General features: G+C 35.7%; 1 protein-coding gene across 5 annotated transcripts in view; it reads right to left on the reverse strand.

The window, feature by feature from the left end:
• The window catches only part of LOC120421296 (disintegrin and metalloproteinase domain-containing protein 10), a 185,940-nt gene that overhangs the window by 149,974 nt on the left and 10,716 nt on the right, over nucleotides 1–25,250 (reverse strand). For 3 of the 5 annotated variants that reach the window (XR_008212087.1, XM_052708031.1, XM_052708028.1), the window contains exon 2: nucleotides 15,712–16,657. Coding sequence is in view for 4 of the 5 variants with exons in the window: in XM_052708031.1 (XP_052563991.1) it covers nucleotides 15,712–15,772 (61 nt within the window). In the remaining variant the exon portion in view is untranslated. Of the gene's footprint in view, nucleotides 1–15,711; nucleotides 16,658–16,850; nucleotides 17,085–25,250 lie in introns of those variants that run through there. The other 2 variants (XM_052708030.1, XM_052708029.1) reach the window with 2 other exon arrangements.

Consider the following 25,250-nt stretch of genomic DNA (forward strand, 5'->3'; position numbering starts at 1 on the left):
AATGATGGTAATATTCATCAGTAAATGGTGACAGATTTTGCGTCGAAAAAAATGTGTAGTATTCATCAGGCTCACATTTTTACACATTTTTATGAAAAATTTAAAAAAAGAGGGAATATTCAACCTTCCTAATTCAACTTTTTTTATGTGTGCGCTCGAAAAATACAGAAATCAAACACAAAAAGTGGCAATGACTTTTTGAACTTAGTTGACCATTTTCAAATATTTACTACAAAAAAAAACTTCTGCCAAACTAAAGCTGGAAACGTTTTTATTAAAATTAAAATGATAATTTGTGAACGCCAAATCATTATCACAAATATGTTTATTATGATATTGAATGTCTTAAATAACATTTTCATTTGCAAATTCAATAAAATGGTGGAAGAAACCTTGGGATTCTTGAAAAAAAATCACAAATTCTTGATTTTTAATGGATTTGGCGAATTCGCGACTTTTCAGATTTCCCGACTTGAGCTGTTACCCTGTGAAATACTTTTCCCTACATTAATTATCATTTTAAGCATGATTAACCATCAAAAATCAGTTTTCATGTAAAAATTTACTAGAGAAAAGCATGGTTAGAAACACCACACGAAGCGTTAAAATTCTTAATTAAAAAAAAACACCCAATTTAAAAAAAAAAATGGCAGTATTGACAACATATATTTAAAATACCAGAAAATTGAACAGGCAAATTTGCAATTAAGTGCATGAGACTATATTGAATTACTAAATTTTCCACGCCACAGAATTGACAGAATTTAGAAAGTTTAGTAATGTTTATTTCTATTATAAAACTGTCATACTATTGAACTCAAGTGGTAATTTCTCTGTGAAATAGTCTGATCTTTCGGATAAAAAAGATTTATTTTTTTGAGAACAAGTAAAATATTTAAAATTTTATTCTTCGCCCAGTGTGTATTGGAAAATTTTAAAATAGTATTTTATGCAACAAGTTGCAAAAAGAGGATTTTTTCAGCACGAGTCGTACATTTATCCAACGAGGTTCACCGAGTTGGATAAATACGAAGAGTGCTGAAAAAATCAGGTTTTGCAACAAGTTCCATACAACATTTTTTGCAATTCCAAAAAACACACACTGAGTGAAATTTTATGTCAAATTTTCATGTATTTTGGCAATAAATCGTTTGAATCAAAAAAAAGTTGAAAAGTGTTACTTTTCAAAACAAGTGCTGAAAAGTTCAACTTTTCAGCACCCATTTGAGTGCTGAAAAGTAGAACTTTTCAGCATTTATTTTGAAAAGTGTTGCTATTCGATTCTGTTATTTTTGGTACAGAAAACTAGGCTATTTCGTCGTTCAAGAATGACAGGAAAACTAAGTAGTTTCACGACGGAATTGCAAAAAATATTATTGAATTAAAATAAATCATTTTGAAAGAGCAAAATTTTCTTTAAACTATTTCAAGAAATGTTCAAGTTTGAAATAATAAAAATATCACAAAATACTTACAGAACGGTGAATAAACTAGTTTAAAACAATATACAAATATCTACAACTAATTTGTATTGAGATCAACTCTGGATTTTATCTGATTTTATGTGCATTTGCATAAGTTTCTGCTGAATTTTGATCAGTTTGTGGTGAATTTTTATCAGGTTCACATAAAAAAAGTAAAATTTCATCAACCAAATTTTAAACCTTCCGAAATTAAACGTTTTTGTCTGTGTCACATTTGCTGAAGATAACAAAACGATCAGAAAACTCCTTCTCAAGATAAACATTTTTTAATATTTACGCAACCAAAATTATATGAAGACTTGTATGGGTGAAACAACGACACAAAATTGCTTCTTTGGTCATAGAGGGCATCCACAAATCCAAATAAAAACCGGAAATTAAAAAGCACAAAGTCCGCCAACAAAACTTTTTAAATAACTAGGGGAATTATACCCTTTCTCAGCCTATTTCTATTTTTGGGCCTAATTGGTCCGAAAAATCAGGGGGCATAAAAAATATTTTTTTCAAAAAACATCAAAAATTTCAATGGAAACTGAGAACAATCTAAAATTCCTTTTTATTTAGTACGTTTGGGCTCGTATAACAATATTTTGAACTTTTATAAACTACAATGTACAAAACTTTTTTTTTCTCACAAAAATAAAATTTACGTCGATATTTAGAAATCTTGGAAATAAATGATTGCAAAACAACTGGACAGGTGTAACATGCATTTTAAAACCCTTTTTTTCTTTCAAAAACTGATACCTCGGCCTGTAATTTAATTTTTTATTTACTTTTATATTTTTTGTCATTTACCTCACGACCTTACGTTTTAATATGATAATACTGAAAAAAATGTGTTATAAATAAGCAACTTTATGCCGAATCTGGTGAAACTCCGAGATTCGCGCCGTCTTTAGCAACCTTACATTACATTTTCATTGAATTTCTTCAGCACAAATTAGATAAAAACATTAAAAAAAATAAAAGACAGACAAAAAAAAAACAATTTTTTCACCTTAGACCTCGTAAAGATATGAACATCATTCCGTCCAACTAAAACCAAATCATTCACAGACTGACCACAACAGCTTTGAATTCCACCGCGACTGATTGCCATTGCAAACATTCAAAGTAATGAAAAAATGTTATTGCTTGTGCGGTGCTGCGCACCCCAACCAAGTGCCAAAACAAGCACCAACTGATGTTGGACGGCGATAATTCCACAATCAACAAACCAGATGATTCATCCGAGATTTTATTTTTTTTAGCTCAACATTCACTGTGCCCCATTCAGCGATTCCCGGCTGATGTAAAGTGCCAACCCTGGATTTGCGCCGCCATCTCATGAATCATCCATGCCCCCTGTCCCGGATTGTCCCGGACGGTGTGACAATCTCCCGGTGCCGCCGTTAGTTGAATCCAATTGCTTTCGCAATTCGCAATTCGCAATTTTCAGTGTAAGAACGGGCCTTGACCGATCTTATGCACTAGGTTCCCGACGAACACGCACTGCCCTTACACCTACATCTCACCCTTGCTCTGAGTCAGTACGAGCAGCACGCTAGAACACGCTTTGAGTGTTCGTGCCAGGCATGCACACCTTCTTTTCCGGTTACGCATTTTAACTCGGCCGGGGGTGGTACATTACGTAGGGTTTGATGTAAGTATAAGCGCCTAACCATTTATAGTGTGCCTATCAACTTTCATTAAAGCAAAAACTGTTTTATTTTTAGTTTCAATTCAAAAACTTATTGTTATTCACTGTGTATTGTTTTCTCCTGAAATCTTCCCTATTGTTGAGTCTGTTTATTTGTTGCTATTTCTTTTGTCGCGGTGTTTTGTTACAATTTTTGGTCCTAAGCATGTTATAAAAGTTTACCAAAAATACAATAGTAATATTTGTGTTAATCCTTTAACAATTCCATAAATTGAGCAAGGGCTCAAACCTCACTTGTTTGAAAAAAAGGGGTGAAGATTGAAAACAATAGACAGTAAAAGAGAATTTATTTTATAAAAATCAAGTATCAATAGTAAGAGAATGATGAGCGTATTTTGAAGAATAAAAATGAGAAGCTAGATGTATTAGATGTAAAATAAGACAATAGTTAATAAATAGAGATACAAAACAAGCTTAGATTATAGTAATGATAATTTATAGGACAGATAAAGAATTATTCAAATAAATAAATTCGCAATAAAATCAAAAAAGATTAGGCGAATGATAAATAGACTTGATATTACTAGTACATTAAGGAAAAGTATATTTTTAAAACAAAGTTTGTTACAGCAGTATCAATTGATAGAAAAGAGTGGAAAAGCTTTGAGAGATAAGAGAATCAAAAGTTAGTAAAATTATAATCAAATGTTGGATATTAAATAGAAGAATCAGTGAAGAATTGGGAATCAGAAGAGCAAAATAAAAATAGGAGATAGGTGGTAGCTGAGAATGAAGAGAAGAGAAACCCGTTGTGCGATGTTTCAGGTACATCCACAGCAGTTGACTCAACATACTGCGAATCAAAACAATACCGTCTACAATCACAAATTACTTCCCTTTCCCACATTGTTGCGCCCCTTTCTTTTAGCCGTCTCGACTCTGACCCGCGGTGGTCAAAGGTTTACGATCCGTTTCCACAGGCCACCAGCTAGGTCATCATGAAAACCAAGCCAACGTGGAGGTAAGAAAATAGGACACTCGCAAGGAACCAGAGCTATACTGTTCTGATCAAGATAATTCGGATGATCTAACAGAACTACGGATGTAGTTAGTTACGCTCCTTCCAGGATGTTCCTTACGTGGACGTCAACCGAAGAGCACGCAACAAGGTCAGTGCCATTGCATGCTCTTAGGTATCAATCCTTGGCCTGCTAGTTGAATCCAATTGCTTTCCGAGATGGAAATTTACAAGATTTATCTCGACCATGTTTTACGACCTTCTTGTAGCCAGCAGTGCCTGCGTATGAACTAACGACGTATCGGGTTGGCTGGCGTCGTCGGTTCCAGCATTCCGACGCAGGTCAACGGTCCATAATTTCATTACACACCACCGCGAAAATGAATCGTCCTTTGTCGGGCGAAACCTCGAAAAACAGCGCAACTCGCGATCTGCGAAGAAGATGCCAACGGCGGGGCTCTTAATCTCCGCTACAGCAGACACCGACCCGAACCCGCCCGTCATCCTGGACCGCGATGTTCGCCAGCTGCAGCAGCAGAGCTAACAAAGACATCAAATAATGGAATCCGTTGTTCGGCTCTGGCCGCGAGTTCGCCGCTGCTATCTACACGTGTAGACGACGACGATGGAACGTCGAGGCCACCGCGTAATCACCGTGTAGCTGAAGCAGAAGCTTCTGCATCGCGTCCTGAAGCACCATCCAACCAACCAGCCTGCAGTTCCATAATCGATGGCGTAACACACAGCCAACACACAGGATAGCGGAATACTCAGGAAGAGTGACTACTTTCGCTGAAGCGTTGATTACGTGGAGATCCCCGAGGGTTTGGATCATTCCATCGAAGGTCCTTTTCATCGAAACAAGTTATTGCTGTTTTCGCAATACTAAAAAGCTTAAGGTGATTCAACGAAAAGACCCGCTTCGACCAAGTGTCATTCGGTGAAATAGCAGAAACGCCTTCTACCGAGATCGGAGTATCACTTGCCTGAAATGTGCTACCGAACGCGCGATACATCGCGATGCATTCACGTACAGCGCACAGCATAAGGCATCGCGCGTCACGGTATTTTGGAGAACGCATGAAACCGCGAATTCCTTCCGTGGCCGCGAGCTGCAGCGCAGATATGCAGCGCTGTGTACAATGTGGGGCTGTGTGCATATTCTGCGATGGTCGTCGCGTTGCTAAACGGAGCTCTCTTTCTCCTTGCGTCGTGGAGTAGTCGCAACTGATGCAAGGGGTTGAAGAGTGGGAGGAATGCAAATATGGCCAACATCTTCATCGGCGCGAGTACATGAACATGAGCTGCAAGAGTGGGGGTGTCGACCACGGGTTGTGAGGGAATGACGTTTGCTTCATGAAATGCTTGCTTAAAAGGTTGTCAGAAAGTACTTAAAAATTAAAAAAAAAACAGGATTTAAAAAGCACAATTCTGAAGCTTTGGTTTAGATGTTTGAAAATAGTAATAATCTCAACAGTCAACAATAGAAAACATAAGTGGAAATATCCAGTTTTTAAAACAATTAATTTTTTTATTAACGAACGAAATATAAAAAAGCATGCATCTCTTTTTATTTTTCTGAAAAAAATCTTTTTGAGAAAAATCTAAACTCAATCATGTTCAGAAGAATTTCATGTTCCTGCGATAAAAAATCTTGTTTGTATAATATTTCTGTGATTTTTTCAATCCTTTCAAGAAAAAAAAAACAGTTCATTAAATTGCTTTTTGAGAAAAAAATGAACCATATCTACTGTTTTTTTGTTATTTCAGCAACAAAAAAATCTTTTTAATTCTTCATTCATTCATAAGAGCAAAATATTCTGCGTACTTGTTTTGATTTGAAACAATTCTTACTAAACAACTCATTTTTTTAAATACATGTTTTTTTTTTTTCAAAAATCAAATCAAATTATTCGCTCTACAGCTTTGCCTTGGCGTTCTCGATTGCGAGATTCCTACTCGAAACTAGGTGTCCGAAGGCTTGATTGTTGAGGTAATTGCAAACCTCTTTTTACACCTTAGCTTCCATCCACCTCGAGATTCGAACTGACGACCTTTGGATTGTGAGTCCAACTGCCTATCAGTGAATCCACCGAGGCAGGACCCAGGGAGACGACTCCTACACCTGGACTGAGCTAACGACCTAACACCTCTAGGTTAGACCGGGGCCAACATTTACTTCCCCATCCGACGGAAGGCGTGATCAGACAAATCTCGTCTCAAAATTTGCCACCGGGACCTTCTGGGATCGAACCAAGGCCGACTGGGTGAGAGGCAACCACGCTTATCCCTACACCACGGTCACGGTGTTTTTTTTCACTGCTTGGAAATAAAAACTAATAAAAAACTTAACATAAACTTTTATTTTTTATTAAACAGCAATATCTAGAATCGTCTATTTAAAAAAAACATAGAGCAAAAAAAAATTGAAAAAAATCTTATATGGATTGTAAAAGCTATGTATATTATTTTTATTTTTATTTCTTAAACGATGGTAAAAAAAACGATGCCCGAATTCAGTTTAATATAAAAAAATCAGGGTGACAACTCAAATCCCATTTTAGAATTCTAGACTTTTCCAGAACCTCAAACCAGAGGTATTTCTTATCTGAAGAATGATTAAAAAACGATTTGTTAAAAAGTAACCACTGAACAAATTTCTAAATATATTTAAATATCGGCAATCACAGTAAAAAAGAAACTTAACTTTCTTTGAAAATACTTCAAAAAATCATGATTTTGATTCAGAGTGAAAACATAAACAATCAGTCTTCTCATATTCTTTGAAAATTCAGATTTTTTTATTTAATCTTAATCTTAATGAATTTAGCTTAAAATTTAAAATATGTTACCCAAAAAAAACTGCCAAACACATGTTGAATAAGTTTTATTTTATTTTTCAAATATTTCAGCAATTTGACATATCTATACACTGGTCACACACATTGAAATTATGTTCTATTTCCATATTTGGCTTTCATTAGCTTGATTATTGTTTAAAGTCTTAGATAAACTTAGTCAAAAATAAATAAAAATCTTTTTATTCATAAGGAAATTTTGAAAATCTTTGTGAAATGCATGCCATCAGAATCATCCAATCATCCATGGGATTATTGATTTCTTAAACAGCCTATTCATTGTCAAATAGACTGAAATAGTGGATGAACCTTACATTTACTGTCATGTGCTAAAGACGAATTTAGTGAAATTAATTTTAAATTCAACAAAATATTGCAAAATTATTTAAGAGTTAGAACATAATTTTCAAACAAGTATGCTTGAGATTCTCGTCTTTTTGACAAAATATCACAAATTCCCGATTTTTGGAGAATTTTGGCGAATTTCCGACTTTTTCCCAATTTTCCCGATTTCCCGACTTGAGTGGCCACCCTTTAAAAATGCTTTTTGTTTAAAAAAATCGATTTTTTCGAAACTTTTCAAAAATGTATAATTTGGAAAGAATTAAATGGCCCGTCATTAACTATACCACAAAAAAAAATGCACTTTTGGTCCATTAAAAAACATGAAAAAATAAAAAATCAAATTGGGTAGTACTTGTCAAAATAGACATTTTATGATAAAAGTGCAAATAAAAAAAGTTTTCCGTGTACTAATTATTTTACAAAAATCTTAATCGTTAACTAAAACTTTGCCGAAGACACCAAATCGATGAAAAAATCGCTTCTCGAGAAGCACTTTTGTATGGAAGGCCCCTAAATTTGTTTGGAGACTTGTAAGGAGAAACCTATGATGAAAAATTGCTTATTTGGACACTATGGATCGACGGACAAAGTTTCATCCAAATTTAAAATTGTCAAAAAGCTAGCTTTCGAAGCTGCGACTGGCCGGATATTTTTCATTTTGATTTTGAATGACAACAATGAAAAAAAATGAATTCCATTTTCACTGTAAACATTGATTCTGAGAAATACGTTTTGAAAAGAAAGAAATTTTTAAAAAGGGTTCAAATACATTTCAAACACTAACATCACCATTGAATGAAAATGGGAAAGAAATATCCAAAAATATAAAAAAATATGTTTATATTTTCATTTTCTAAATGTCACAAAAATTTAACATTGTTCTTTAGTTCATTCTGCATTTATGTTACACTGAACAAAAATACAAATTCAAATTTAATCCCTCATCAAAACTTTCAAAAAAAAAATCAAGAATCTAATCCTTACTTTTCAGTTAGAAATTTTCCTTGAAAAAAACAAATTCAATGAAGCGATCTTTCATCATATATTATATAAGATTTATATTGTTTATTTTGTACAAAATTTTCAATTTCTAAAATATATTTTAGAACGCTTACACAAAAAATGGAATAACTTTTTATTAATTCTCCGATATTCTTCAAACTTAATCATGTTCCCTAGTTCGACACCCTGCCCATCACTCTTAACCGGCACTGAAGATTATGAGTCAGCAACGATATGCATAGATTGTATTATACCGCGCCAAAACACACACACACACATCATTCCACTTGCCACAACTACTAGCACAACATCAGGTCATGGCAACTTCTTCGAGCGGCTGGTAAATTCTATACCGTGCAAGTCGTCTTCTCAGAATCAACAACCGACTTCAGCGACGACGACGACGACGTCTAATGCCTTCGCCTGGATCCACACAAAATATGCACCATCACGAGATGCTGCTGCTTTGTCTGCGCTTAGTTGCACAGTTAAAAACATTTAAATTTAGTTAATTGTCTGTGGATGAACTTGTTCTTAGAAATTTGACCTGTTTGAGATTTTGTTCAATATTTAATTAAAACACTATTTTGATTTGTATACTGTGCGTCTGTTGTTGCTTGCCCTAGTCCTTCTGCTGAGGCATCTCGCACATCAACAAATTTGAAAACATCATGAAAATTTCATTTTAGCGTGACGACCGACGTCGTCATTGTCGACGACTCCACCGCGGCTGCTGCAGCCATTGAGAGAAAAATGCACTTTTCCTTCAGCGGCACAAATTAACGCTCGTCAACAGAAGCCAAGGACAAGAGTCTCTCTCTCTTGCGGGGTGTGACTCATTCACGGCTGATGGTTTCGCGTTTCGCAACCGATAGCCGTGACTTGGCCCGAAATTACAATCACGTGAATTTAATTAAAAAATCACCGAAAGCGAATCCGATCGGAATTCATTGCCAAGGATGATTTCAAGAGACCCCTCGCAAATGCGGAACAAATCGCGGGCTGAGGGTCACATCGCCGCGAAAATCACGATCATTAGTGAGATTTATGGCTGATACGCAACAATTCGTGAAGGGGGGGCAGTTGGGCAATCATACGCGGAAAATTGGATTTTGAGCGGTTTATTGCCGGAACACACAGTGTGCGACCTGGTCGGATGTAGGTGATGGTCGCGAGGCGTAATTATATCATCGTTGTAGACATGGAGTTCTAGCGATGTTTAGTTACGGTCAGTGAAGCAAGAATTGGGACTGGTCCGTGACTCTAGTTGTTAGTGTCGTTGGCGCATCAATAATAGGCAATAATAAGGCATATAATGTTTTTCCTAATGAGCCTTTTTCAAATATCAAGGACATCAACCAAACATTATCGTTTATTACACGGAAAAAATTATCCGACGCAAAATCAGCAGAGGCCATCTGCGTAATTATTTTTCGATTTCAGTGATTATTGTTGAAACCGTTAGATTTCTGCAGGATTTGCAAAAAATCAGTTGTTTCGTGATAAGCAAGTTGCGAAAATTTCAGGTTATTTTTTCAACACCTTTAATACAAAAAAATATCACGGTTCCTAATAATACGTCTAGAAATATGGAAGAAAACATTGTGTCAATTAAATACAAGTTTTCCGTTTAAAATTAGGTAAAATTACATCGAAAATTAAGTAAAATATTATCTAATCTAATCTTATCAGATTAGAAAATTGAGTAAAATATTATTTCAAAAAAATGGAAAAAAAATCTTGTACAATCGGTTGTAAACTAATGAGGATACAAAAATGTACGCAACACTTTAGAAAAATCGATATTTTCAAGAATTTATTGATATTTTGTTTTTTTTTTTTTTTTTTTTGCATTGGCATAACTGTTACAATGTATTTAGTATTTTGTGTTACTCTTTGTTTGAAAAATGGCAAATTAGGCTTGACATATTAAATTTAGTTTTTTATTTTATTCTACATAATTGTTTTTGATCTCGGCCGGAGCCGTCTGACGAAAACTATAAATAAAATTTGTACCATTTTAATGCAAAGTGACCTATTATTTGTTATTTTCAACGTATTTATTTGTTGCAATGATTTGAATAAAAGAACTTTTTAATGTGAGTGGTTCTCTACGATTTCGCAAATCGACTTTACTTTGTATTTTTTGGTTTGGATGAAATTTTTTCCATGCATTCCCTATGTCAAAAGAGGTAATTTGGCATCATTAGTTTGTCAATACAATTTTGGGAACTGGTCAAAATTACTATGAAAATGTAGGAAATTCTGTATCTCGAGAAGGGTTTTCTGATCGATTAGCTGTTGTAAGTTATGATTAAGATTTTTCGAAAAAAAAAATAAGAACACGGAAAAAATCTGATTTTTTATTTATTTTTTTATTACAAAAAGTTAAATTCCCATTTTTTTAATTTTTGATTTTTTTTTTCATTTGTTTTAGGAGACTTAAAATAGAAATCTTCTGAGCCATAATGCGTTATGGTGCAAAATCTGGTTTAGGAGATAGGAACCATCCACAAACCACGTGGACGATTTTTCTAAATTAGCTATAGCTAACTATCTATAGTTTATGCAGAGGCGACGCGTGGCCATTTTGAATACCTGTTCAAAATAAATTCCTTTATGAAAACAAAACAAAGAAAAACAAATTGAAAAAAATGGGTTAAAGATTAAAATAAAAAGAGTGTTTAAAAATGCATAAATCAACAGAGCAGTTGACTTACAATCATTTGGTTTAAAAAATTCGACGATTTTTTTTTCGTGAGCTAAAACCATAATTTTCCATTCCGTAAATATTTGAAATATATAACAAAACTTGATTGTTGGCTACAAATGTGTTGAAGAAAACTGAATTCAATTTCAAAAAATTTCCGTATCCTTCAAATTGAATGTTATTTTTCTCAAAACATGGAAAAAAATATATTCTCAAAGAATGAGTTAATAAGCAAGGATGCAATGGGTAAAAGGGTTTTTTTCAGGTTAAATTTCCACGGATAAAATTGTGCTTAAAAAAGGAAAAATGTAAGCAAAATCGTCAGTTTGAATATAGAGATCGTTACAAATATTTTTGAAAAATTAAAATTAATACACTTCCACACACACTTCAATATTTAAAAAAAAAACGAAGAAAAATTTATAAAAATCTGTTTATCATATTATGTTTTTTTTTTAAATATTGCACAGCTCCGCAAAAGTGATTTTGTATTTGTAAAAATATTAGCAAAGAACAAAGAAGTTTTAATGATTTGTTATTCTTATAATGATATTATGGTCTTTCATTGCAATCGGCAAAAATAATTACAAGGCATTTTACACAATAAATAAAAAAACAACTTTGTTTCTTTGTCTATTTTCTTAAAATCTAAATATATGAATGAAATATTTGAAAAGTGTTGCACATAACTTTTTTATTATTTTTCTCTTCAATTTTTATCAAATATTTTTTTCCGGCCCGTCAATACTTCAGAAAACTTTAAAAGGTTGAGCAGCCCTGATTAACATAATTTATTGTACATAACCTGCTAACATACTTAGGCCGTTACAAATATTTGTTCAAGTTTATGTCGCTTCACTTTCAATAATAGCTCGAAAAGTTAAAAAAAATCCAAATTTCGATGTAAATAACCTTAAAATCAACTAAAAACAATCGGCGTTGATAATCATTTTAAGCAAGATTGAACCAGTTTTATATTTTTTTTTGAATTTATTTGAAATTAAGCAAAAAAATGTCTAAACAGTCTTCCCGAAACGCACGCACGCCGTACACGCCGTACATGTTTTCAGTGCAGATGAACTTCAAACACACCAGGCTACCATGTTCGGGTTTTCCTCGTACGGCGCACTCAAGTTTACACGCGGTTTAAACACGGGGTGCACACCTCGGGTACATCGCCGTGCGAGCGAAGAGCGTGTAAAGAGACGAAAAAAATGACTGCTTCTCACTCTCTCTGTGGCAAACACTTTAGTGTGACTGCAGCGGAGAATGAAACACCACTTTACAGTAGAGGGAGCGTGAGGGAAATATTTTTGTCTCTTTTCTGCGTCGTCGGCCTACACGGGGTTTGTACCCGAGGTGCAAGGTTCGGTTTAAACTTGAGGTTCGTGTACGGGTACAGCCTGTACACGGAAGAGTTTAGGTTTGCTTGTACGCGTGCACACGCGGTGCTGGTGTTTGATCGAGTACAGAAAACAGAGAACGCGGTTGAACGCGGTGCACAGGGATAAAAAAAAAAATCAAAAATCAAATTATTCGCTCTACAGCTTTGCCTTGGCGTTCTCGATTGCGAGATTCCTACTCGAAACTAGGTGTCCGAAGGCTTGATTGTTGAGTTGAGGCAATTGCAAACCTCTTTTTACACCTTAGCTTCCATCCACCCCGGGATTCTAACTGACGACCTTTGGATTGCGAGTCCAACTGCCTACCAGCGAATCCACCGAGGCAGGACCCAGGGAGACGACTCCTACACCTGGACTGAGCTAACGACCTAACACCTCTAGGTTAGACCGGGGCCAACATTTACTTCCCCATCCGACGGAAGGCGTGATCAGACAAATCTCGTCACAAAATTTGCCACCGGGACCTTCTGGGATCGAACCCAGGCCGACAGGGTGAGTGGCAACCACGCTTACCCCTACACCACGATCCCGGCAGGGATCACTGTGTCTAAATTTAGATTATGTTCAATAGTATAATTGCACGAACATGCGAACTCGTCGTAGAATCATGAAAACACACAATGAAAATGCACCGCGCACTGCAAAATCTCCCAAGCAGCAGCCAACCTGTCCAAAATTCTTTTAGGACGGCTTCCCATACAACGCATTTGCCGAATACATTTAAAGGCCTCTTATTTGTACACGGCGGACTACTATAATGAGCGACGCTCAAACTGTGCAGAGCTTACACAGGACGGGCGCGCCAGTCCCAGAAAGAGCGGGAACAGAGAGAGAGCAAATGACGGAACGGAGAGATAGAGAGAGCGACGCTTATTCTGGCGGCGACTTGAACGACTCGACCAAATTTTTGCTCTGGCGCTCTCTATCACGGAGCGGCGCGCGCGGCTCGCCTGTTCTGTGTCAGCTCTGCACAGTTTGAGCGTCGTACACTACAGTAGTCCGCCGTGTACAAATAAGAGGCCTTTGAATGTATTTTTTTTTTTAATTTCCATACAAATTTGGCAGTTGTCCATACAAAAATGATATATGAAAATTAAAAAATCTTTATCTTTTGAAGGAATTTTTCGATCGATTTGGTTTCTTGGGCAAAGTTGTAGGTATGGATAAGGACTACACTGAAAAAAAGTTATACACGGTAAAAAAAATGGTGATTATTAATTTAACTTTTTGTCACTAAAACTTGATTTGCAAAAAAACACTATTTTTAATTTATTTATTTTTTGATATGATTTAGGGGACATAAAAAGCCAACTTTTCAGAAATTTCCAGGTTGTGCAAAAAATCTTTGACCGAGTTATGCATTTATTAATCAATACGGTTTTTTTTCAAAAAATCCAAATATTGGTCGTAAACATTTTTCAACTTCATTTTTCGATGTAAAATCAAATTTTCAATCAAATAGTACTTAAGTAAAATATTCATAAAGTGCGCCGTTTTTAAGTTATAGCAATTTTTTAGGTAACTTTCTTGAAAATAGTCGCAGTTTTCCATTTTTTTTAAACTAGTGCACATGTTTGCCCACTTTCAATATTACTCTCTTTTGAAATGTTAGTCTTGATTTGACCGTTTTGAAAATATTGTTTTCGAAGAGATCGGAAAATTTCACGAATGTTTCATATAAAACAACAAAAATCAAATATTGAAAATAAACCACGATAAAATAAAAATACAATTTTTCGTGAAAACAAATTGCACCATATTAGGCCGATGCAAATATTTAAAAAAGTTTTTGTCCCTCGGCCTTGGCCGAGGTCAAGGGGGGGCAAAAAAATAAAAAAATATAAAAATTCAAATAACAAGCCATAATCTTCACATTTAAATGAAAAAAGTGTTTTAAAATGCATTTTACACTAGTTCAGTTGTTTTGCAATCATTAGTTTCCAAAAAATCTAAGATCTGACAAAAACAAAAATTGCATCGAAAAAAAATATTTTGCATCGAAAATTTTCAAAAAATCTTAAGATTTTTTAATAAACCCAAACATGCTAAAAATGATTTTAAACGCAGGAGAATGTATTTTAATTTGATTTCAGCTGGTTGCACTTGAATTTTCATTGAAATTTTGAAGTTTATTGTAAAAATATTTTTTTTTGCCCCCTGATTTTTCGGGCCAATTTTGAAGGGGGGGGGGTGACAAAAACTTTCAAAAATATTTGTACCAGCCTTAGAAAAGGGTAAAATAAAAAAAAACAAAAAAAAATTTGGGCAGTACACACTTTGAATTTTTTTACTGGATTCGATCAATTTTACCGATTTTTCAACTGTCGGACAGTTCGGTTAACTGAAAATTACCGAATTTGGTAAAATTTTACCGAAATTTTGTAACAAAGATTATTATGATTCATCTTACTACCGATGTCCGGTAAAATTTTGTTCATTTTGATAGATGGTTTACCGATTCGGTATTCGGTAAAAAAAAAAACTAAGTGTGTAGCAAGTTAAAGTGGAAATCCAGTGAAAAATATGTTTTTTTCTATGTTTCAATAAACTACACCACATTTTTCGAATGACGATATTTCGGTAATCATTGGATCTATTCTACAAGTCGACATTTTTTTTAAATTTGATATCAGTAAACGTTTCAGTATCGTCAAGGTATAATAGATTTGGGGTCCTTGAACACGCTGCAATTGACAGAACTAAATTTTACTGAATATCCTGCCAATAAATCAATTTGTAAATTCGAGTAAGCTTGCTAAGAAATCCTCTTGAGGAACTATGCACATCTACATTTATCTGTGGAATCCACTACTGTTCACTGTTATCAACGTCAAAAATGACGAGTTGTGAAAGAGAAACTTTCTACCTAGCTATTTTAAAATAGCTAAAACCATGTTTTTATCAGGCCAAATAAAATATGATTTTCTCTTTCTTCATAAGATTTTTAAAATACCAAGCGACCTGAATATTGTTCTACTGGCACCAATCGACAATCAATTTCCATAAAAATCTAAAACCCCCCATCAATGACCCAATCACGCCGCGCAATGCATGACATCATGCACTTCCAGAACACAACCAGCCAGCCAGCGTGCTAGCGCGATAACATTCGACGATTTTATCGAAATCGCACCACTTTCCATTTTAACCATACCACTCGACTTCCTCCAAACACTACCTATTCTCTCTCTCCCTTTTGGAAAGTTCTATCCCCTTCCAACCCCACTACCCCATATAGCGTGTACTCACCACTTTCGATGTCGATGACGAGAAGAGTGAAAACGACGATTAATCCACATTTTAGAAACATTTTTCACCACCAGAATGTTGCCGCGCCGTGCTGTTGTTGCTGTTGCCACTGCTTCCACACTTCCTCACTTTGACCGTCTTCACCAGCGGCACGAAATTCACTCCAATTCGTCGTCGCGCTGCTGGAAATTCTATGCTGCCGCACCGATGAGGGGCCGCGACGAGCTAGCACTTCTAACTCGTGAACAGGTCGTCGTGAACGTTGTCATTGTGACCTCCCCTCGACTCTAACGCGCTGGACACCCCATCGACTTGCTCGTTGGTTGCTCTGATGATGCTTGCACAAATTTCACTTCACGGACTTTACTCTCTCGGTGTAGCGGGCGCGTAGTTGCGGAAATGCTCGAGCGTATTCAATCGAAAGCACTACACTATCACTTGGCCAATTTGAACATCACTTGAACACGGCTTCAACAAGACCCCCCGAAGCACTGGAAGATGCGTTGTACCGGCTAAATGAAAAAGCTTGTAAGAAAACCTCAATTAGAAACCTAATCGTTCAATCGCGGCCAATCGGATCAATCGCTTCACAATTTCTTCTTCTTCGTTCGATCGGATCGAGGGAACGCACTTCACGCCGCGGCCCGCGGCCACGTGGACACCACACTCTGCCAAGGTGCGCTCACCACCAACAACAACAACTCTTCATAGCGGACGGACACCCACGCGCGACGACTAGGACCAACCGGACACGACTTGGGAACAAAGACCTCCCGCCTCCGTCGTCACCGCTACACAGCATCCTTTTTTGCACTCTTCTTGGTGGGTAGGTCGGTCGTACACGGTGGTATTGGTGGGCACCACACTCACTACACACTGATTCTAGACTCGGAACTCACACACAGCTAACTGGGGGGCAACATTTCATGCGCTTCCACACTGGAACCTGAAACGAGATGAAAATGAGAAAGAAGAAAAAAAAAGTTATTATTTGCATCCTGACGGAATCTACGCACTAGACATTTGAGTTTAAAGTTGTTCAGGACTTCATCGCTGGCGCGATTCAGAACAACACTTCACGTGACCCGCAGGTCATGGAGGCACTTTCGCTTCGCGAAAATCACCAACTTTTCGCTCACCAGCTGACTTTTTCATCCCCTTGAACTTGGAACCCCAAAACAGGTCGATCCGCGGTTCAAACAATCTCCCACTTAACGTCTTCACAACTTCCTTCAAACTACTCTAAATCCATCACTCAAACTTGAACCACTTCAGCGGAGTTCGGCTGGTTGCTGCTGCTTCGCAGCGCACCGAGCTTCGTCAACAAAATTTCCAAACTTCCACGGAGGTTTTCCTTTGTTATCGCGATGCTGGTAGACTGGTTGGTTTTGTCAGGCAGGACGAAATCAGCGACGATATCTCACACAACCCCTGCTCGCGGGTACTGCGCAGAAGCAGCATTCCAGCGTTCAGATTTCGATGGAAGGATCCTTGCACCAATACCAACCAACACCAACGGCAACATTCATGTTGAGAGTTGAGTTGTTGAACAACAACAGCGCGAGCGGAGGGTAATCACCACACTCCTCTTGGCATGCTTTCACATGGCGGCCGTGTTGGTCTGCTGGTCATATGTTTTTCGTTTTTGTCGGGTTGAAGGAAGGGGAGAGGGGAGGGGAGGTTTCCAGGGCGGGTGGATGAGGGAAGGAGCGGGATGCTGTGGGTGAGAGTGTTGGAGTGATGTAGATGTGCGTGGGATCCAAGGACTCACGGAGAAAGGTTTCATGGTGGGCACTTGGTTCTGGAACAACATGTGATCTAAAAACATGACAGTTTTTAAAAAATAACTGTGCCTTCGAAGAGATATGCTTTTTTGATAAACACAAAAAAAATGGTTCTTAGAAAATCTGTTGAGTAAATTAATTACAATTAATCACTAATGATTTTTCCTCGCAAAAAAAAAGGAAAACAAAAATGACATTTGACAAAACATTCCAAATTTACGATCAATCGACAGCAATATTGTGGTGGGGAGTACAAGTTGAATTATTTTTTTGAAAAGACAGTGAGAAAAAGAGCAACTCTCTCTCTCATTCTGATTATTTCAGTATCCACTGCTTTGTTCGTATTTGACAAAAGAAAGTAGGGTAAATTCTCGTATGTTTGGCAGGTTAAGGGCTCGCACCTAACTTCATCCAAGCTGATTTTCACTATTTCAACAACTAATTTGGCAAAACTATTGATAGAAACATGCTTGCTCATTTCTTATTGAGCTGACTATCACTCGATTTCAGTTGAACGAGCTTTTATGAGCTGTAATTGAATGTCAAAGTGCTGATATGGCAACATTAGAGGCACGCTGGAATTAGACGCTGTTCCAATAATACAGAATTAACAAAAGGAATCTTCAAACACAATTTTGCCTACTTTTTCACAGGCCCTTTGACGCATATGCAAAGTGATTTTGTAATTCTCTAAAGTTAAAGTTTAGTTGAAATTAATTTTTTGTGAACCTTTGAAGTTTTTGCTAATACATAAATTATTGTTTTATCCATATTTGTTCGTGATAAATCGAAAAAAGCATAACTTTGTTAAGAGTATCATAATCAAAAAATTTCACAGGTTTGAATGTGATTGGTAACAGCAAATTTCGTCAAAATATTCATCAAACATCAAAGCAAAAATAGAGGTATTCCATATTAATTTAATAGTCATAATGAGTCATTGGGTTGGACCTCAAGCTTATTTGGTACCGTTAGTGGGGGTGACTATGGGTCAAAAAACAAAAAACCTCTCGTAATTTCTTAATAATAAAAACAATTTAAATAACATTGAAAATCTTTCAACGTAGATTTGTTTTTAGATAGTTTACTAACATTTTCCCAAAATATGCTGCATTTTGATGAACACTGCCTTAAATGCCAACAGTTTGAAAATTGACCCAATCTAACCCATTGGGTCAAATGAAACTAAAATGATGCTCAAATACAACGATATGGTAAAAACAAGTCATCCAACAGTGTTTTTTGTTCGAGGGAATCGTATTGACATGCTACAATATTTGAAGTAATGATTTTCAAACATTTGAGTAGTTTTAGAGCAAATCCAACAAAAATATTAGAACAATGATTTTTCGAGAGGTCATTTTTTGCCAAAAACGTACCTCAACTTTAGACAGCTGCCAAAATAACAAGATTTGTTCTAGGCACGAGATTTTTTTACCCAATCTTTTTTTTGCTTTTGACATACAATGTTGCTTGTTCAACGTTTGTTAGGATTATGCCTTTGTATTTTTTGAAATGATTTTATTTCACATCTAAACATTCTTTATGTTTGAATTTGATTCTTATCATTTCAATACTGATGTTATCAGAAATAATTATTTAACTTGAAAAATATGCAAAAAGATTGCAAAAGACACTGAATTCTAATTTCTTAAAGTTTTGGCTGTTTTTATTTCTAATTCAATTATTTCTTTTTTGAGGATTTTGATTAGCTTTTCAACGATAAAGTTTGCTGGGAAAAATCTTAAAAAGGCAAATTAATCATATTGAAAATAAAGATCGCTGCAAATATTTAAAAAAAATTAAAAAACAATCTAAAGAAGTTAAGAAATCAGATAGCATTTTTTTCATAATCTTCAATAATTCTAAGAAATTTGAAGAATGACGAATCAGATATATATTTGTATACATTTTTTTTTTAAATTTCATGTCTTTTAAAAAAATTGAAATGTTTTGTAAAATATTTGAATAAAGGTGCACAACAACGCAAAAATTGTTTTTTCGTAGAGAAGATTTGAATCCAAAATTTGTTTTAATAAATTTTATCTTGTCTCGTTGATTTTTCTAACTTGAATAAAAACTTGCAACGACGAAATTTTGATATTTTTTTAAGTTAATGATGGCAGGGAATTCAATTTCAATCGACAAAAACAATTACAATACAGTTTTGTCCAAAACAAAATAAAAGTAAATCAAATAAACAAAACTTTGATAGTAATCTTTGTATTTCTTTCTTCAAAACAAATATTTTAAATCTAATTTGCATCACTTGTTTATGCATTTGTTGACTTGAATTAACCTATTAAAATAAATTTTATGAAAAAAAATGTTTACTGTTTTATTTACTTTCACCAACATTAGTTCCGGTAAAAAAAGCATTAGTTCCGGCCCGCTTCTGCTTTAGAAAAATCAAATCTGGCCCGCAGGGCCAAAAAGTTGGGCACCCCTGTAATAGATGAACCATTAGTTTAATAGATTGAAATAACGATTATTTTTTTCATTTTTTTTTTTTTTTTGCTCGCTAGTTCATGTAAGCTACAAATTTGGCCCGCCCTTTAAAAACGGTGTGCACCCCTGCCCTAAACATAAAAATAAAGTGTATTTTAGAAATCAATTTTAAAGTGACAAAAAAAATATTCTAAAATCAGCAGTTTTTTTCGGTGTAGTCTTTGCCGAAGAAATCGATCACAACATTCTTTAAAAATATGCAGGTTTTCACATACCATTTTTGTATGGCACTTACTTTTTCATCCCGTAAACTGCCGTTCACAGAAAAAAAAAGTTTAATTTTGGAATAATGAAAATTTGGTAGGTTGCATATGACCTTATTTTGTTGAGTAATATTACATAAAAAATGTGTAAAAATGTGGACCTGATGAATTATTCATCAAAAACTGATGACAATTCATAATTTTCTGGGGTAAAATTAATCATTTTTTTGACACAAAATCTGTCACAACTTCCAGATGAATATAACCATCATTTTTTTCTGTGTTCTACGCATAATAGTCCCATGTTCCAAAAAGGGCAACTGAGAAAAACGCGATTGAAATTTTTCGACCGATTTCTGTGTTTCGACGCATAATTGTCCCGTGGATTCCTTTTCGCCCTATGTGCCCCTAATCGCCCCAGTTATAGTAGTTTATCACCCTTATTTGTGATTCTCTTGCTCTACAACAGGTAAACAAGACATAATGCCTAGTAAAACTAATGATTCCGTGTAAGAAAATACTTGGTGGGATAATTTTGCGTAGAAGTTTAATGATGGGACAAACAGACTTGGTGTTGTATTTAATGAGTTTCCGAACAAAGTACCAGATTTTATGTGTTTTTCTTACAATACACAGCAAACTAAACTTAAAAATGTCATAAAATCAAAATATGTGAAAAACAAGCGAAAAATTAAAAAAAAGTGATTGTAAATACATAGAAGAACTTTTAAGGCCAAATACTATCAAAAATAAACACAAATTAAACAAGTTGACCCTTGTTAAACGAAAAACTTTACTTCTCTTGTTTTATGGTTTTCTTGTTTCATTTTTAAGTATTTGTATATGCATTTATCATGTTTAGGTTATGTTTGTTTTTTATAGTATTTGGCCTGTTTTACCACCTTATATCATTACTTTTTGCCTATCTAGTTTTTCATGTTTTTATAGTCACTTTTTAAAACTTGTGCTTGAACATTTTCTACAGTAGAACGATACTTTTGGCATTTAAGTTGTTAAAAAATGCGTAGAGGCATAGTCTGGTACATTACAAAAATAGTAATTATTAAATTTTACTTAAAATATAGGAAATGTTAGTAAAAAACACAGCCGTCATCTTTGGCTAAAAAAAAAATACATTTTTAAAAACATTGGCATAGACACATAAAACAATTCACACTTCCAACCCAATTTTTTTTTTTAATTTCAAGAGTTCTTCTTTCCAATGCTTTTTAAATATCAAAAATTGGTTGAAAAATTGATTTTTGGCAAATTTTTAGATCGAAGCCCGTCTATAGGTGGGGTAGGGTTGTAGAGGGTTAAATGCAAATAAAAATACAAAAATGGAACATGAAAACATAAAACAAGAGAAATTTATCTTTACGTAGAACAAAAGTGGCTCAAAATGACATCCTAAACACGGAAAATTTAAATAAAGTTTTTGAGGGTTGAGCATTTGCGGTTTGAGGGACAAATTTATTAACGATCATTACCTATTTTGGCTTTATAACATTGCTTCTAAACATAATCTATCACAACAAATATTTTTAAGAAACTTCTAGTTAAACAATCATTGATATTTTTTCTAAGTTCATGATTATTTATCAAATTGTATATTACATAACGAATTTGTTTGTTCAATTCACGAAATTTTTTTTGAATAGGTCCTATAAGCATATGAAAGACAATATGACCTTTAAAAAAAACTCTTGAATTGGAGTTTATCATGGCTTCAAAACGTTTTTGAAAAAAACATCTGAATTAAAATATAAATAAGATTTTTTTTTGTTTTCAGAATTTCTACCACTCTAGTCCATGACAATTTTGAAAATTGAACTATGTGTTTTACTGAGGACAAGAAAAGAATACAATACTGTACATAGCGTTTCCTTTGTTTCTGGCTCTAAAAGTTTAATATTTTAATAACCCTGAAAACCATTTAAAAATGTTTTGTGGTTCATGTAAACAAAAACATATGTCATAAGAGGTTCGGAGATAAAAAATATTGCAGAAAGCATATCTGCTGGCAAACGGTTTACAGTTTGAGACATGAAGAATTTAAAATATGCGCTTTGAAAATTTAGCAAATGATTTTTAAATGGGTTTACTTTATGCGGAGAATAGCTTTTGGAATTTCCTGAATTCTTTACATCAATATCTACAACTTTGCCGAAGACACCAAATCGATCAGATCTCTTGATTGAAAATTGATAATGTTTTGAAGAGTTGCTCTAAACCATTATTTCAAAAATGATTACCAACAGTTTTTAAATATATTAGTCAAAATTTGAAACGCGAGTGACCCACGTGTCACCCGACGCACTCTGCTTCGCAGCTTGCGTTTGGTGTTTGTTTTATAGTGTGAGTTGGCGTTCCCGCGCAGGAACCGCACCGAGCTTGTGATTCCACATCCCAAAGTCAGCGAACTCTGGCGGGGAACATCATCATCCTCCATTCGCCCGCATTGTCCCTTCCAGTTTTTCGGTGGGTATCCTTTAAAGGTCCTCATCCCCTCCTGAAACCGATGATACAGGACGATGTACACGATTTTTTTTTTGCGGGAGGAGAGGACGAGAATTCAATAAGCACGAATATCGCAGGAGGAAGGTGACCCCCCCCCCCCCTGAACTGTGCTGGCGAAGTTCAAGGAACCTTGAGAAATTTTGGCTGGGCTAAATTACCAGCTGTGAACAGGGTAAATTTGCCGTACTTTTTCAATTTGTTCCATCCGATTGTTTTCGGACCCGCTATTGGAGGATTGCATCATGGCCACATGAAATGCTCGTCAGCCTGAAACAACAACAAAAACGAGTACAACAGTAATTATTGTGGCATGGCCTCGAGAAAATGCGCTCCGTGGCCCATTAAGAAGCCGGCTGAGGAAGTTCAATTAATTGAATTTTCAGCTCTGCTGAAAAAGAGACTGCTGTTAATGTCGGCGCAGAATAACAGCTACTTTCGAGTGGGGGGAGCTGAAACCTTGAAGAATTGGTTGGTTTGCGGTGGAAAGCACAAGGTATACACCTAATTGTGTCCTAGTTTTGCTGGTTAGGTACTTGCAAAGACAAAATAGCAATGTTAGGTCCAAGTTAATTAACTTTAATTGCTGAAAATATCAGTTTTTGGTAGCTTTTTTGTATGAAACAGCTCGGACTAGCGTTTGAGTATACTCGCATAACAACTCCATTTAGATACTGTTTGAACATTTTATATGGAATCGTAAATACGTTTGATTGATTAATCAGATATACCAACACTTAACTCGTCCCATTATTACCAATTTCTAGAATCGCTAAAACAACATTACCGATGAATTGATACCAGTCCAGAACTCAACCGACACGATAACGAGACATTCCAACGAAACGAGGCATTCAATTCTGGCTTATTTGAGCTGTCATCGAACCCGTCCGCCCCATAAATCCAACATTCGCAATTATTAGTGCGAATCACTCTCTCTCGCTCTTCCCTTCCACCGCCAATCAAACCGATTAGAGCCAATTCAATACCCGAGTTATCCCTCGCGCGCGCGGTAATTTCCATCTAATCGATATGGCTTTTCACTGGAAAGCATCATCCCTGCGCTGGTGCTAAGCCCTGCTCAAAGGCCGGCCCATTCAGCATCACTAGAAACAGTCTTTGTGTCTGTCCGATGCCGTATACGAGCATCGATGATTCCCGGGAAGAAGGAATTAATTAGCCAGCGTTGTGTAACGACCCTTTTGAACGGACCTCTCGGACCCCCGCTGGACAGAGCTGTTTATTGTTCTGCACCTCTGGATCTCGATTTCCACTCCACTTGAAGGGACTGATTGGAACCGATTTACTGCGCAGTTATTGAGTAGTGATATATGTGCGTGGCGAGTTCCTCCATCACCTACCCTCGTCGCATCGTCTAATGGTGGAGCCCTAACCAGTCTTTGATTGTTCGGAATGTGGTGTTACGTTCCGTCCCTGATTCCGTCCATCCATCAGCTCGAGCGTTCATATCACTTTTTATGACGATCTCTCGCCTCCATCTTCTTCTCGCAGCCTTTTGCTTACTTGAAGGCTGGTACAGAACTGTGTAACTCAAACTCGTCTATTCCGAGAATCACTTTCAGGGTCAATTAATTTCAGTTCAGGAATCGTGTTTGCTCCACTCACTTCGTTCTGAGAGTTCGAAGTAGGTTTTTTTTGGGGGATAGGTCGGCCTTTGGGGACCGGCGGCTGGACGATGAACTTTACAAGGTCGTCGTGTCTCTGTGTCTGTTGGTTACAAAAGGTTTTGGCTCCTTGGAAGCGCGGCAATCAATATTGATTTGGAGTTTTACGGCGGGTTGTGTTGTTTTATTCGACGATTCTGATGCTATTTGGAAGAAACCAATCTAGGGAGAATGATATGTTGAGTGAATAATTTCTTAGAGTGAAATCAAGAGGTTTGGCATCGTTTTCACAACAGTAGTTGTTCTGTAATTTTTTAAGTTGAAAAATATTCATGTAAATGTTCATTTGTTTAAAATATTTTTTTTTAACTCACAAAACTTCATTTTGACCAAAACCGAAAAATTGATTTCATTGGTCATTTTTTGTTACTTTGTACGGATTTGCCTTCCCTATGACCAACGAAGACATTTTGTGTCATTGGTTCACAATGCTTTGTATCTTTTGTTCCGATCGATTTGGAGTCATCGGCATAATTGTAGGATAAGTGCACGGATTTTTTTTTTTGCAGATTTTCAAATCAACTGTTAATAAAATCAATTTCTCAAAATCATTTTTTTTTTATTTTTTTCATACTACTTTTGTGTCACAGAGAAGTACAGTCCAGACTCGATTATCCGACATTTCGACTATCCAAAGTTTGATTTTCCGAAGGTCTGTATAGGGCTTCGGAAAATCGAACAAGGAACAAAAAATGTTTCGTTTCTTTTTTCTTACTTTTAACATCAAATTCGAGTTCTGCGACCCTATTTAAGTCACATTTGATAAGTTGATTGCCTATTATTTAATTCAGAAAATTTACTCAAATTTCATCTAAGGGCCAAATATGTCATATGAAGCACTT

The sequence above is a fragment of the Culex pipiens genome, chromosome 2 (genome assembly GCF_016801865.2).
Source record: "Culex pipiens pallens isolate TS chromosome 2, TS_CPP_V2, whole genome shotgun sequence".
In the NCBI taxonomy this organism is placed as follows: Eukaryota; Metazoa; Arthropoda; class Insecta; order Diptera; family Culicidae; genus Culex; species Culex pipiens.